The 14,352-nt window shown below is 42.1% G+C and overlaps 2 protein-coding genes across 5 annotated transcripts in view; one reads left to right on the forward strand and one right to left on the reverse strand.

Annotated features, from left to right (window-relative positions):
• Positions 1 to 131: 131 nt before the first annotated feature.
• On the forward strand, positions 132 to 4,130 carry eef1a1l3 (eukaryotic translation elongation factor 1 alpha 1, like 3). The gene is made up of 7 exons (XM_061665854.1): positions 132 to 275; positions 348 to 527; positions 1,612 to 1,908; positions 2,084 to 2,234; positions 2,809 to 3,065; positions 3,590 to 3,824; positions 3,913 to 4,130. Exons 1-7 carry the CDS (start codon positions 132 to 134, stop codon positions 4,008 to 4,010), a joined length of 1,362 nt encoding a protein of 453 aa, XP_061521838.1. The 3' UTR covers positions 4,011 to 4,130.
• Positions 4,131 to 4,881: 751 nt separating this feature from the next.
• asap1b (ArfGAP with SH3 domain, ankyrin repeat and PH domain 1b) overlaps positions 4,882 to 14,352 on the reverse strand; it is a 46,511-nt gene continuing 37,040 nt past the window's right edge. Inside the window, exons 19-29 of one of the 4 annotated variants that reach the window (XM_061665842.1) lie at positions 13,761 to 13,876; positions 13,614 to 13,681; positions 13,157 to 13,264; positions 12,859 to 13,087; positions 10,937 to 11,005; positions 9,654 to 9,830; positions 7,760 to 7,838; positions 7,450 to 7,514; positions 6,853 to 7,373; positions 6,275 to 6,397; positions 4,882 to 5,756 (exon numbers count right to left, since the gene is read on the reverse strand). In XM_061665842.1, the coding sequence (XP_061521826.1) occupies positions 5,682 to 5,756; positions 6,275 to 6,397; positions 6,853 to 7,373; positions 7,450 to 7,514; positions 7,760 to 7,838; positions 9,654 to 9,830; positions 10,937 to 11,005; positions 12,859 to 13,087; positions 13,157 to 13,264; positions 13,614 to 13,681; positions 13,761 to 13,876 (1,630 nt within the window). In that variant the 3' untranslated portion in view covers positions 4,882 to 5,681. The remainder of the gene's footprint in view (positions 5,757 to 6,274; positions 6,398 to 6,852; positions 7,374 to 7,449; positions 7,515 to 7,759; positions 7,839 to 9,653; positions 9,831 to 10,936; positions 11,006 to 12,858; positions 13,088 to 13,156; positions 13,265 to 13,613; positions 13,682 to 13,760; positions 13,877 to 14,352) is intronic. The other 3 variants (XM_061665843.1, XM_061665844.1, XM_061665845.1) reach the window with 3 other exon arrangements.

Consider the following 14,352-nt stretch of genomic DNA (forward strand, 5'->3'; position numbering starts at 1 on the left):
AAAGCCTCTCTCAAGACCATCTGCGTCCAAATCCACAGAAGCAAGTTGGAAGTTTGAAGGAGAATCACAACCGACCAGCGTGTAATTTCAAACTGCTGCATCGTCTTGATTATTTGTTTGTTGGGTCAACCATGGCAAAGGAGAAGCCTCACGTCAACCTGGTGGTCATCGGCCACGTGGACAGCGGCAAGTCCACCACCACGGGCCACCTGGTCTACAAATGCGGCGGCGTCGACCAGCGAAAGCTGGAGAAGTTCGAGAAGGCCGCAGCGCAGGTAGGGAGGGCACGTTCGAGCGACTCGTTGCATTTGAATGCACTTTGATTCGTCGTGGTTTTCGCTGTGGAGTTGGGCAAGAGCTCGTTCAAGTTCGCCTGGGTGCTGGACAAGCTGAAGGCTGAGCGGGAGCGCGGCATCACCATCGACATCTCTCTGCTCAAGTTCAACACGCAGAAGTACTGCATGACCATCATCGACGCGCCGGGTCACCGAGACTTCATCAAGAACATGATCACAGGGACGTCCCAGGTGTGAAGAAGTCACTTTGACCAAGGCAGACGTTTACATTTTCTTTTTTAAAAAAAATCTGATTTTTAAAAGTAGATGGAGTTCTGTGTTCAAAGTGAGGGGTGGGAGTTTGGAAGGCCAAGGTCAAATTGTTGCAATGCACATCTGCCCCCTCATGGCTGTGAACAGTATTGAGGATGACATCGGCAAACTCTGATTGGCTGATTAGTAAAGTATGAGTCGGGGTTTCAATAAAAAAAAAAAAAACGTTGGACTCAAATAGTGAAAAGTTGCATTAAATTTCATTTTTTTTATATGCGTTTAAAATCTGAAACTAAGTATTAAATATTTTGGGGAGAAAACTTCTAAAAAAAAGAGAGAATCCATGACAATGTTGAATAGTGCATTTAAAATAATAATAATAATAAACTGAATAGCAATTTGTCAATTACAAATTAACTAAAATTTTAAAATGTGGAACTTTTTTTGAAACTCAAAAGTAGTTATGGACAATGAGATGAAATTTTCTAAAACATTAATGCATGCTTTTAATTTTTTAGTCAAAATTGTAAAACATTTAGGATATAAACTGAAAAGAAAAATTTTACTTTTGAAGTTTTTTTAAATTAAATGACTTTTACAAAAAGCTTGCAACGGGAAAATGTAATGTTTAAAAAAAACTTGATCAATGAACAATTTAAATTTGAGGATGTTTTCCTACAGGTGCGAATAAATCTGTGGTTGTTAAACTTGAACCAAATACCTGCTTAAAAAAAAAAAGATGTCACCATGACAAGCATTACAGTAGCATTGTAGGCTGAAGCGTTAATAAAGTGACAGGTTTTATTCCTAAAGTGTATATTAAATATTGTAAGCCACTGTACATTATGCACATAATACTGAAAATAAACTCTGTGTCATGGTTCTATGAAAATGTATTGCACAAACGTTGAGTAAAATTGTACTCTATGGAGTTAAAAAGCAGTTCTGAAAGGTTAAATGGAAATGTAACGGTCCTAAAGTTAAATACAACCGAACTGCACCGGGCAGTCATTGTGGGTGCGTACTTTGAGAATCACTGCCCGATGGACTCTTTGCGTTCCAGGCCGACGTCTCTCTGCTGGTGGTGTCGGCGGCCAAGGGAGAGTTCGAGGCGGGCGTGTCCCGCAGCGGTCAGACGCGCGAGCACGCCCTGCTGGCCTACACATTGGGCGTCAAGCAGATGATCGTGTGCGTCAACAAGATGGACGTGACCGAGCCGCCGTACAGCCAGAAGCGCTTCGACGAGGTGGCGCGCGGCGTCGCGGGCTTCCTCAAAAAGATCGGCTACGACCCCAACGCCGTGCCCTTCGTCCCAGTCTCCGGGTGGACCGGCGAGAACATGATCACCGCCACACAGAATGTAACAAATACCTTTTGTGCCAAAAAGTGATGTAGAAGGGGATTTACTGTACAGTAGGGCTGCAACTATTTTAATAATCGATTAATCTGTAATTTCTTTTTTTTTTTTTTTTTTTTTTTTTTTTTAAACAATGAATCGGCTGGGGGAAAAAAAAAAATCATCCTTATTTGTGCAGATGCCGTGGTTCCAAGGTTGGAAAGTGCGTCGGCGAGAAGGCAACATGAATGGCAAAACTCTGCTGGAGGTGCTCGACTCCATTCAAGCGCCCGTACGCACAATTAATAAACCGTTGCGATTACCTCTGCAAGATGTCTACAAGATAGGAGGTAAGGCCTTTAAGAATTAAAAAAAAAAAAAAAGTACGTATTTTGGGGATTTGCATATTCAATTTATGGAAATTTGGGAATATTGGAATTTTTTTTTGTGAAACTCAATCTTTTTTTTAATGTGGGGGGGGGGAAAGGAAAATGTAATTTTTGTAAATTATCAAAATGCACATTTTATTACAGAAATTTTAATTTGTATTAAAAAGATGACTAGAAAATTGGAGGCAGGGTGTTTAATTTGAAGATGCAAGATTATAAATTCTGGAACACAACAAAACCGATTAAATAAAATGTTGAACATTTTTTTGGGTAACTTTTTAAAATGAGAATTTCTTTCAAACATAAAATGCAACCAAAATCTATAAGTGGGGGTAAACTGATAATAGAAATTTGAAGGTAATAGAGATGCATGGTTTTAATTAACTAATTGATTGATGTTCAATTGCAAAAACTTCGTTTTGTATGAAGTAATGACATAGAATTAGTGACTTAACCCTTGCAATTGATAAGAGGTATGGCGTTAAAAAAATCTGGAAGTCCCCGAGACAAAAATGACGAGTCCCTCGCTTTCCAGGAGTGGGGACGGTTCCCGTGGGGAAGATCGAGACGGGTGTCCTGAAACCGGGTATGACGCTGATGTTCTCGCCCGCCAAGGTGACCGCGGAGGTCAAGTCTATCGAGATGCACCACCAGGGTTTGGACACGGCATTGCCGGGCCACAACGTGGGCTTCAACATCAAGAACGTGTCCGTCAAGAACCTGAGGCGCGGCGACGTCGCCGGCAACGCCCAGCATGACCCGCCCTCCGACGTCAGCAGCTTCGAGGCCCAGGTTGGCGCCAGAGAACACAAAGTACTGCTTCAAAAGAATACTTTGTCGTGATAAGCATTAAAATAGTGTAACGACAATTGAACTGTACTGGATTCAAAAATGTTGAAGACCCTGTAACAGTATGCAGTGTGAACATTTAATTCAGTAATGCTCTCTCATTCCACTAGATGGAGTCCACGGTCCACAAGCGGTACTAGTACGACGCTAATAATTTGGGGGTGGCAGAATTAACTGTAAATCGTACATTAGCAATAGGACTGCGTCAAATGTTTATTCATATTGTTATGATACATTTATCGCTACAACTGGCACAAAGCTGTTGACATGCCACGTAGTCTCCAAAGTACATGTAAACAATGTAAAATTCCTTGATTGGACAAACCGGTTTGTAATCTGACCCGATATTGTATTCCGCTATGATCGGCACCGTTGGTTGCGCTGCTGTTGCTTTCATTACATTTTTGTGTCCCTAAAGCAAATCCCCCCCACCACACACGCATTTAAAGATGAAATTTGTTGCAAAGGTGATCATCCTGAACCACCCGGGCCGGATCAAGGAAGGCTATTCGCCGGTGTTGGACTGCCACACGGCGCACGTGACTTGCCGCTTCGCCGAGCTCAAGGAGAAGCTGGACCGCCGCACGGGCAACAAGCTGGAGGAGCGCCCACAGCTGCTGATGTCAGGCGACGCGGCCACCGTCAAACTGGTGCCTGTCAAGCCCATGTGTGTGGAGAGCTTCTTCACCTATCCTCCACTTGGTATGCCAACTCCAAAACAGTTTCTATGCCAAATGCTTCTGTACCTTTCAGTGATTCCTCCGGTGTCTCTCACCCCACCCCCAAACAGGTCGCTTTGCTGCCCGAGACTTGAAGCAAACGGTGGCAGTCGGTGTCATCAAATCAGTGGAGAAGGAGAAAGGCTCCAAAACCAAAGTGTCTAAATAAGTTGCGTTACATTTTTGTTACAAAAAAAGAGGCTTTAAGTTAAGTTTTAAGATGTTTTGACTCCTGTGTTGCAGAAAGCTGCTGAATTTTGGTTGAAATGCAGAGTTGGAAATAAAACATTTGACCAAGAAGTTTGTTTTTCTCGCCTAATTTCACACTTAAAACACAATGCAACTGATGCTGGTTCCAGTTGAATGGGGGAAGCGAATTCCTTGCACATAAACTTCTACTCTATGCAGTTTAAAACTGAGAATGACCTAACCTGTAAATGTTCACTTCAGTTATTTGAATTTTTCAAGTCCATCCATTTTTCTACCGCTTAGCAGAGGTCAGATCACAGTAGCTTTAGCAGGGACGCCCAGACTTCCCGAGTCGTTCCCAGGCCAGCCGAAGGATGTAGTCTCTCCTGAGTCGTCCCAATCAGATGCCCCGGCCACCTCATCTGGATCCTCTTGATGTGAAGGAGCAGTGGCTCTACTCTGAGATCCTCCCTCTCTCTAAGGGAGAGCCCGGACACCCTGTGGAGGAAACTCATTTCGGCCGCTTGTGTACGGGATCTTGTTCTTTCGGTCTCGAGAGCTTCGCCTTAGCTCCTCCTTTACCGCAACATGAATCTAACTGTATTTGGCAGCCCACTGCACAGTGGTTATTGCTCTAAATATGACAAACTTTGAAACACTTGGCGATGCTATATAACAAACTAGTTTTGTTCAATAAAACCAATTTTGGATTAGGCAACAATTGGAAGTCTAAAAATTTGGAACACAAGATGCTATCACTAACTGGGATAGTTTATCATACTGGTAACCCCAAATTTTAGGAAGAATAATATTTTTATAAAGAACAAAAACTGCAGAAATCCAGTAAAGGGTCAAATTTGGATGAAGTACAGCACTTTAATGATACAATGGGTTGGTTTCTCTTTTTTGTTTTGTTCCTAAACAATGGGGACAAAGTCATTGAGGAGCAGGTGACATCACAATCTTTCTGGTTATCGTTTTGTACGAGCTTCCCATAAAAGCTTGTCGCTTATGAGACAAGTTGGAAAATGTCAAGCCCACTGCGTTGGCTTGAGATTATTGCTGTCTTTTTTTTTTTGTGTTAAATACTGCTTCTTAATAATAGTGGCTTGGGGGGGGGGGGTTGCATTCTCTCTAGTGGCTCTTCATACCCTGAGGTGAGCGTTCCAGTCGTGCATAAGGTTTAGGGAGATAAAGTAAACATTGGATATTCCACCACAGGCTATTCGGGCAGCAGCAGGTTTGTTGGTCTACTGTAAAACAACACGTGTACACACAAAGCAAGCTGGGGCGGGGCTACGTTGATTTCTTTGAGGGGCGGGGGGATATGCCGGAAAAATTCCCTTGTGGATGGAGGAATACGGATAAAATGTGCCATAGCATGTTTTTTTGTTTGTACAGTAAAACATGTACAGCGGACACACAAATATATATATTTACATACGTATATACACACACAGCGTGGACAGATAGCTAAGTGATGGGAGCTTGTATAGAATATGATGGGGGAGATAATACTGGGGGGGGGGGGGTTACGCACATTCTTTGTACAGCACGGACGAGCCTTTCCCATTTTTTGACTTTTATGTGAGTGGATGTTTCTCATTTATGTACACGGAGGCGTAGTGCAAAGGTTTGATTTGGCGAGCCGTCAGTCGCTGAGGATGTGCACGAAGGACATGGGGAAGACGCCCTTCCGCTCTGGCTCGCCCTCGATGTGACCGATCTGCAAGGACAAAATACGCAAAACATGTATTGCGATTACCGGTTGAAGTTGAACATAGAGAGAATTACATGTTGTGTGCTTAACCAAACCACACAATTTGCAAAAAGTCTGATAGCTCAATGCAAAATGCCATAGGTGGGCTAAAGAAAACTAGCATTGATGTTGCAGTAACACTATGCAACAGAAATTTCAACAAACGGTGCAGCAACACAAGTAGCAATACTGGCAGGCATACATAATTTTAATAAAAGTGACTTGGCTTAATAAACCAATTTCAAACATTAACCCAGGTTTGAAACCCTAATTTGAAACTAATTTAAAAACCCTAACTAGAAAATCCAACATTAACTGTAACTTGATACCTGATACCTACCCTTTCAAATAAATCCTCATTTGAAACCCTAACTTGAAAACCTACCCTCTGGCTTAAAACCCTATTTTGAAAATTTAACTTGAACCCTTAACTTAGAAATTCTAACTTGATACCTTGACCCAGGCTGCCGAGTCGTCCGACTTACCCACCACTCCTGGTCCTCCTCGCCCGTGACGACAATCACCTCACCCTCCACGAACGTCAGCTCGTCGTCGTTGTCGGCCTGGCAGTCGTAGATGGTCTTCACGCGCCGCGCCTTACTCTTACCCTAAAGGGAAAAAAAAATAAAATAAGAAAATCACATGAAATGCATTTAGACTAATCAATACATGTAATCTGACAAAATCACTTGGAATATTTTCCCGATACACCGTACATGTGATTACTCATTTTGTTTGACTTTTTTTAACAAATTAGCAAAAATCTCATTTTCTTCAGGTTGTCATGTCAAATTTTGAGGGGAAAAAAAATAAAATCATTATATGAAACATAAACTGTGAAAACAGCACTTGGAATGCGTTCCAGATGCATTGTACATTTATTAGTTATTTTATTTTTAATACATTTACGAAAAATCTCAATTTTGTTTTTTTATTTGCATTTTTTTTGTTATCAGTAGAATTTTATGGGGGGAAAAAAATCATTGAATCCATTTTGGAAAAAGGTGAAATGCGGAAAAAGTGTGAATCGTTTTCCGGATACACTGTATATGAGTGAGGGTACCGCGTTGATCTTCCTCGGGAGGGGCACGGGGGTCTCCGAGGTCCCAGGCGGCGTCCCGTTGGCATCCTCGGCGGTCTGCTGCTGCGGCGGTGGCGGCTGATTGGGGGACGGCGAGTCCGGAGGCTGCGGCTGCGGCGGCGGCGGGGGCGGCTGCGTCTGAGGCCTGGCGAGGGCCTCTCCCGGCGGCCGCGGGGCCGACTCGCCCGTCCCCGGTTTGGGCGGCATGTCGGCCAGGTGGGGCTTGGGCGGCAGGTCTTTGAGTTGCGGTTTGGGCGGCAGGTCGCCCAGCTGCGGTTTGGGCGGCAGGTCCGAGAGCTGCGGCTTCGGCGGGAGTTCCCCGGGCTTGGGCGGCAGCTCGGACGGCTGCGGCTTGGGCGGCAGCTCGCCGGGCTGGGGCCTCTCCGGGGCCGGCGCCTTCTGCGGGGCGTCCGTCCCCGGCGGGGATTTCTGGAAGACCTCTGGCGGGAGGCTGGGTTTATCCATGGAAGGGTGGTGGATGGTGTCGATCTTGCGCAGCGCCACTGCACACAGAAGCGCATCAATAACATACACAGTCAATAATACATCTGTTTTGATCATAATAATGATAAAGCGCACCTTTCTGAGGTAGTTTGGGAAGAACCCTTGGACCAAGTGTGGACTTTGTGTTGCTTGAAGTCGTACTGCAAGGTTATTCAAGAAAACAAGTTACAATTAGAGCATCAGTAACACTCACTGGACACTTCCTTAGGTGCACGTAAACATAGAAAACCGTAGCCCAGTCGTCAAACCCTGATTTGAAACCCAAAACTCCCGGCTTGAAGCCTTAACCTTAACTTGAACCCCAATTTTAAACTCTTACGCTGGCTGGAAAATCCTAATTTGAAACCCTTCCTCTAACTTTCAACCCTAACTTGGGCTTCGTTACCTTTGCTGCTGAGGAATGCCTTCAAACTTGTTGGAGACGGGCGACATCTTGTTGACGGGAGGAGGCGTGGAGTCGCTTCCTACAGCATCCGCAACCGCGGCCACAAACACATCACACACATTACAAACACTGACAACGGTTTCCGTCTTCGTCTCACACAAATATGAGACAAATCAACATGCCGTGATGACTTCGAGAAGAACAAAAAACAATGGGAAAGGAGGAGGAGGGGCTCGGTCATCTGGCTGAGCTTTCCGTGAGCCCCGAGACGCTTGGGGTAGCGTTAGCATTTTAGCTTTCCGTATGAAATTATAATTCAGTTTTTTTTTTTTTTTTGCACTTGAAACATTACTTCAACAGGAAAATGAACTTCAAGTGCATCAGGAAAGTATTCACAGCTCTTCACTTTTTCCACATTTTGATATGTTACAGCCTTATTCCATAATTGTTTTAACTCAAAATTAAAATTACACACAACACCCCACAATGACATCATGATTAAGTTTCTTATTTTGAAAAAAAAAAAAAAAAAAAAAAAATATATATATATATATATATATATATATATATATATATATATATATATATAAACACACACACACACACATATAAACTTCTGTCAATATCAGTCAAAGAAATTGTCTGTAGAACTTTGAGATCTGGCAGAAAAGTGGCGAGGAATGGGCCAAAATGCCCAATAGGGGTTCCAAACTTGTGGTGTCATATTTCAAAAGAATGAAGGCTGTAATTGCTGCCAAATGTGCACCAACAATGTACTTCGCAAAGGCTGTGAATACTTATGTAAAAAAAAAAGAAAAAAAAATCATGTTGTAACTAGTATGGGGTGTTGCGTGTAGAATTTTGAGGGGAAAAATTAACAGAATCCACATTGTGATAAGGGCTGAACATAAGAAAAGGTGGAAAAGTGAAGAGCTGTCAATACTTTCCAGACACGCTTTAATTAGCTTATAGGTGGTACCTCAACTTATGAGTGACTCAACTTATGAGTTTTTCCAGATACGAACCGTCGCGAGGTCGATTTTTTTGTCTTGGGTTGTGAGCGAAAATTTGAGATAAGAGCTTTAGATGGTAGCGGCGAACTTCACAACAAGCAGCACTTTGGCAGATCGGGAAAAATTCTTCAAAAAAGAAGCTTCAAGCTGTTTATCACCACTCCCAGTTGAAATTTGCCTTAAAAACGGAACATAAAAGAAAGAAAATCATACTTTGTGTGTCTAACCAACATAACTCTGCCGAATGAAATCCGCTATCTTAATGCTAACACCTAATGGGAAATGCCATAGGATTAACGAAACTAGCATCGACATTGCGGTACTTATAAATCTTTAAGTAACTTGTATTTAAACGCAAACAGCAGCAACAACCGTAGATAGAGCAGACAGCAAAACTCAGAGGCAAATATTAGTTTTCATGGCAAAAAAAAATTACAATTACTGAAGTTCACTGAGTCACTTAGTTGTAATTGTCTTCTTCGTGTATTATAATGCCCCCTGGTGTCCATGGTGTGTACACCACACCAGTAGGAGCACAAGTCAATGGGCATTGAAGGATGAAATCACGATGGACCGTTGAATTCTTTACATTCTATCTAATTGTGTTATCATTCCATGTTTTTCTAAAGTACAATACGGTCGAGTGCAATTTTTCTAATTAAGAAAACACATACACGTTTTTTGTTGGTGTTTTTTTTTTGGGGGGGGGGGGGGGGGGGCTGTAACGAATGAGTGGCATTTTCATTCATTTTAATGGGGAATGTTGATTTATGTTCTGAGCGTGGTCACCGAACGAACTAAACCCGCAAGTCAAGGCGCCACTGTATCTGTTATGGTGCGGTGTAAAGGTAAAGCGTTCAGCCGTGGTCCTCATTCGGTACCGTGTGCTTGCGTCTCACCCCCGCCGGACACGCCCCCTCTGCCGTGACAGAGCGGGCTGGGCGGGTCGGACAGGGTGCGTTTGTGGCCGGGCGGCGGGGGCGGCGGCCTCTTCTTGGACAGGGTGGCGCTGCCTCCCGCCGTGAGTGGAGAGGTGGGGCTGCACGGGGGCGGAGGAGCTGGAGGAGCGATAATACACACAACACATGAGGACGGGACGGCGAGAAAACGACGCTAAATAGCCCGCCCCCACTTGAGAAGGTAAAGGGAGAGATGAAGATCATGAGGAAGAGGAGGAGCAGAGAAATGTGGAAGAGGTTGTTGTCGTTGTTTCTTCATCAGAGTAGATACAGTGGAACTACTACATCACTTCTTAAATCCAGCCCATTTTGCACTTTTTATTGTACATAAGATTGAACATAAAACATAAATAAAACTGTACTTAGGCAGCGATTCTTTTGCATACTACTAGAGAGAGCCCACGCACCACACTGAAAATAACTGGTATATACTATAGACAGTGGTTACGGTAACTTGTTTTTACACTTGTTATGTCAGTTAAGAACATTAGAAACGAGATCGCTTTCGGCCATCGTCATTTGTAATTAAAGCTAAGACTGTTCTATGCTTTTACTCTTTAGGATTGACAGCTGTTCACTTGTTTTTACACTTGCGTAACAGTGGAGAATACAAAAAAAATTATCAAACTATGCTAAGATTAAAAATTGAGATTGAGTTTCCATTACTGTTTTAATATCGAAAGTGGTTAACTTAATTTTTTTTTTTTTTTTTTTTTTTAGGATTTAAAAATGCTGGAAAATTAGATTGTGTTCAATCTTTCTCATTGAAAATTCAATCCAGGACTTTTTTTTTTTTTTTAAACTATTGACAGTGAATACACTACAGTGAATAAATGTGTCACTTTCCTGAGGGTAAAAATTATGTTTTCGCTTGTAGGAGTTCCACTGTACACATTTTTTTATTGTTTTCGTGTCTACTTGTATGCAAAGATTACTTTTTTTTTTGTAGTTAAGTGGGAAGAAAGCATCTATCAGAGAGCTCAGCCAGAGAGAGCAATCAGCTGTGGCTCGCGTTTACAGCTCAAGGATGGCAGCACATCCAGGGGGGGAAAAAAAAAAAAATCAAATTTGATCTTAGTTGTAAATAAAGCGCCTCCGCCCTTCGCACATGAGCTGCAAACGGCGGGGAATAGCCGCGTAAGGGTAATACTCGGGGAGGCGGGATGGCAAGGGACACTGGGTTGAAGTAAAATCGGGATATTCACTGATGTATGGTCGGGTGCCAGCCAGTGTGGCGTAGTGCGAATGAGAGCCGAGGAATGCCAAGTGTGGAGCTGAAAGAATAAAAAAAAGGGGAAACAAAGGAAGAGAGAAAAAAGAAAAAAGAAAAAGAGCGAGATGAGGAGGAGGCGTGTGGGAGAGCAACTCTGCATGTCAACCAACTCTTTTTTTTCCCTTCTTGAAAAAAATAACAACAAAAAAAACATCGGAAAAGGAGCTGCTCCTCCACAAACGCGCACCACAAAACAAAGCAAAGAGACGGCGCTTGTTAGCGTGCTGCTTCTACCCTTATTTTCCCACACAAAACCAACCGCAAACGTCCAATTGCGTCACATAAAGTCATCGAGCTAATGGGTTAATTCAACATTAATTTTGGCCAAGTAGGAGTTGCTTGTTAAATGGTTCATTTCGCTTTCGATTTCATATTTGAAAATTCTACATTTAAGTTGTATAATATTATAGTCATATATGAAAAAATTGCCACTTATTTCCCTAGCATGAATGTCCTTTAAAGGATTAATTTGTCAGAGAAATACTGTATTGTAACTGCAGAAAATTATATTACGACAATTAGCTTTTCAGAAATTGTACTTCAAATATTATTTTGATTATATTTTTTCTGGGGTTAACTAATATATTTTTCAATTGTATTTTTTTTTATTTCTGGGAATTTTATGAAGTATTATCACCCTTTAAAGGGTTAAATTACCCAGGAAATCAAAATTGGTAGCTGCAGAAAATTGTTATAGGACAGTAGATTTTTTTTTTTTAGGTTAAACCTACATTTTTATTCCGTTAAAAAAAAAAAGATTTTTCTGGGGTTAATTTTCATTTAATTTGAATTATATTTAAAATGATTATTCATGATTATTTAAGCGAAGTATGAGTGCCTTCGAAAAGGGTTCATTTCCTCAGAAAATTCTAAATTTGAAGAGCAGAAAATTGTTGTCGGACAAAGGTTTTTCTGGAGTTCAACTTAAATTTCTATTTTATGTTTTACATTTTTCTGGGTTCCATTTGTAAAAATAAATAAATAAATACTTCCATGTTTTTGTAAATATTTTTTTGAACATGTATTCTTTCGGTGGATTTTTAAAAAGTATTAGCGCCCTTTTAAAGGGTTCATTTCCTCAGAAAGTTCAAAATTTTAAATGCAGAAAATATAGGACAACAATTTTGTTCTCCGGTTAAAACTACATTTTATTTTTTGTTTGAATATTAATGTCATTATTATTTTGATTCCAATGAGAAACAAGTGAAAGTTCACAGTTCATTTGGAGGAAAAATAAGACTTCAAAAATGAATTCAATGACAAGTATGGCTGGTCAAGTGTTCAACATGATCGGGGCGCCCCCTCTGGTAGGGAGGACTTATTTATAATTGTACAAGCCCAATTATTTGAACAATTATGTGTTCAGAGTAATAGCAATGCTCTTAAAAAGGGAGTTATACACTCCCCTCCCCAGATTGATCGTCTCTGAGCTTCACAATTGCTCATTTTCCCCCTACAGATGTTAACGAACCTTACGGATCTAACTTTGATATTTACACCTCCCCGGTTGATGGTTTCTTCGTCACAATTGTTTGTTTTTCAGCTCTCTGGTTTTCCTGCTTCACCTTAAACTAGTACAAAGGCTGTCTTGGCAGGAAAAACCCAAACCTTACAGTGAACATAAACGTTTCGCGCTCAGGACACCAGAGGGATAACATTCTCCACAATTGGTAGTTTTTCCCTCCAACACAGCCCTCTGGTTTTCATGTTGGTTACGCCTCCAACTGGGAAAAACACTACTATTATTCTGAACACAACTATGTGTACATTAAAGCTGGCTGTTCTGTTAGAAATGAGAAACTTTGGGGTCGTATTTCCGTGCGCAAATGACAAGTGAGCGGTGGTTATCCGAACCTTTTCCCTGGTTCCTAGGCGGCAGCGGCGGGCCGTCGGCCACGGGCGAGGACGTGAGGTCGGTGGAGGCGCTGTACATCTGGTTGGTGAAGGCGCTGTAGGACAGACGCTGCTGCTTGTCGCGCTGGCTGATGAAGCCCGGCAGCGAGAGCTTGTCGTGCGGCGACAGGCTGGACGAGTGGCAGAAGCTCTGCGGACGCGGCGAACGGTCTTTCTTGATGGGACTCGGCTGCGGGACGACACGCAATCGGGCGCGTCAACGCTCGCTCTCGAACGTGAATAAATGCGGCGTTCGCACCTTATCGTCCAGGTCGTCGTCGCTCTCGTCCATCTCCTCCAGTCTGAGGCTCCACTCGTACTCCACGTGGATGTGAGGGTTGAATTTACCCTCTGCGGCCTGCACCAGCTGCCGAGCAAACACACTCAATCGATCTCAATCCATCCAAATTGAAATCAGCACCTTCATTGAGAACTACCTGCTGCATGCGCCTCAATTTGGACAGTAAGTGTCAAGCTCTTATTTTAATGAATAGGTTTATGATGAAAGAATTAATCGATTATGATTATTTTTCTCACAACTGGAGACAAAAAAACAATCTGCCGCGCGACGGCTTATAGCTAGAAAAACCCGTAGTAAGTCGGTCCACATGTAAATCGAGGTATCACTGTACTTTAATCGTGCCTCAGTATGACGCGTTTTTGCAATGCATTCGATCCAAACGTTCCAACTTTCCAGCAGGGTGCGAAACACTCACCGCCTCCTCGCACGGAGCGTTCCTCAGTCGCCTAGCAACTTCCAGCGCCGTCTCCCCGTTCTGATTGGCTAAGGGGCACATGCCAACGGTTAGTTCCGCGCAGGCACGCAAATAGTGAGGGGATGGGTGGGGAGCAGGCACACTCACTGATGTCGGTTGCCGGTTTGCCCCGGAGGAGCAACTTGAGGCACTCGGGCTTCTCGTACATGCAGCAGTAATGGAGCGCCGTGTTGCCCCACTCCGTCTGCTTGTCCAGATTACCGCTAGCGTCACAACACAAACATAAAAAACACACAATCAGTCTGTTAGGATGATTTACTCCACTGGTGTCAGATTTAATTTTCATCTTATTTGACTTATTTTCGCATTTCAATACATTTTACCTTTGAAATATCTAGATTTAAAATATATCTTTATCATTTAATAACAAAATTACAAAATGCAGTTTAATTACCCACAATTACATTGATAGTGTGTATATAGTTATCATAAGAACATACATTTATTTAATTTAAACTTGTCTGCAATTTCACTTTATATCATTTTAATAATTATTTCTTACTGTAATACGTTTTAAATTAAATACTACTATTGAATTTTCATTATATTACTGTGACATATTTAGATTTTAAGTATACATTTTTAGCATTTTATAATATTAATAAATACAATATTACTTCTGAAAGAATTAAAAATATATAAATATTAATATTGTTTAATTGTACATCATTAAATTGTA

Source organism: Phycodurus eques, chromosome 21 (assembly GCF_024500275.1).
Source record: "Phycodurus eques isolate BA_2022a chromosome 21, UOR_Pequ_1.1, whole genome shotgun sequence".
NCBI lineage: Eukaryota > Metazoa > Chordata > Actinopteri > Syngnathiformes > Syngnathidae > Phycodurus > Phycodurus eques.

Coding starts and splice junctions, on each gene's coding strand:
- eef1a1l3 (XM_061665854.1), top strand. CDS start 132: ATGGCAAAGGAGAAGCCTCACGTCAACCTGGTGGTCATCGGCCACGTG. Junction 276..347: donor TCGAGAAGGCCGCAGCGCAG/GTAGGGAGGGCA, acceptor TTCGCTGTGGAG/TTGGGCAAGAGCTCGTTCAA. Junction 1,909..2,083: donor TGATCACCGCCACACAGAAT/GTAACAAATACC, acceptor TTATTTGTGCAG/ATGCCGTGGTTCCAAGGTTG.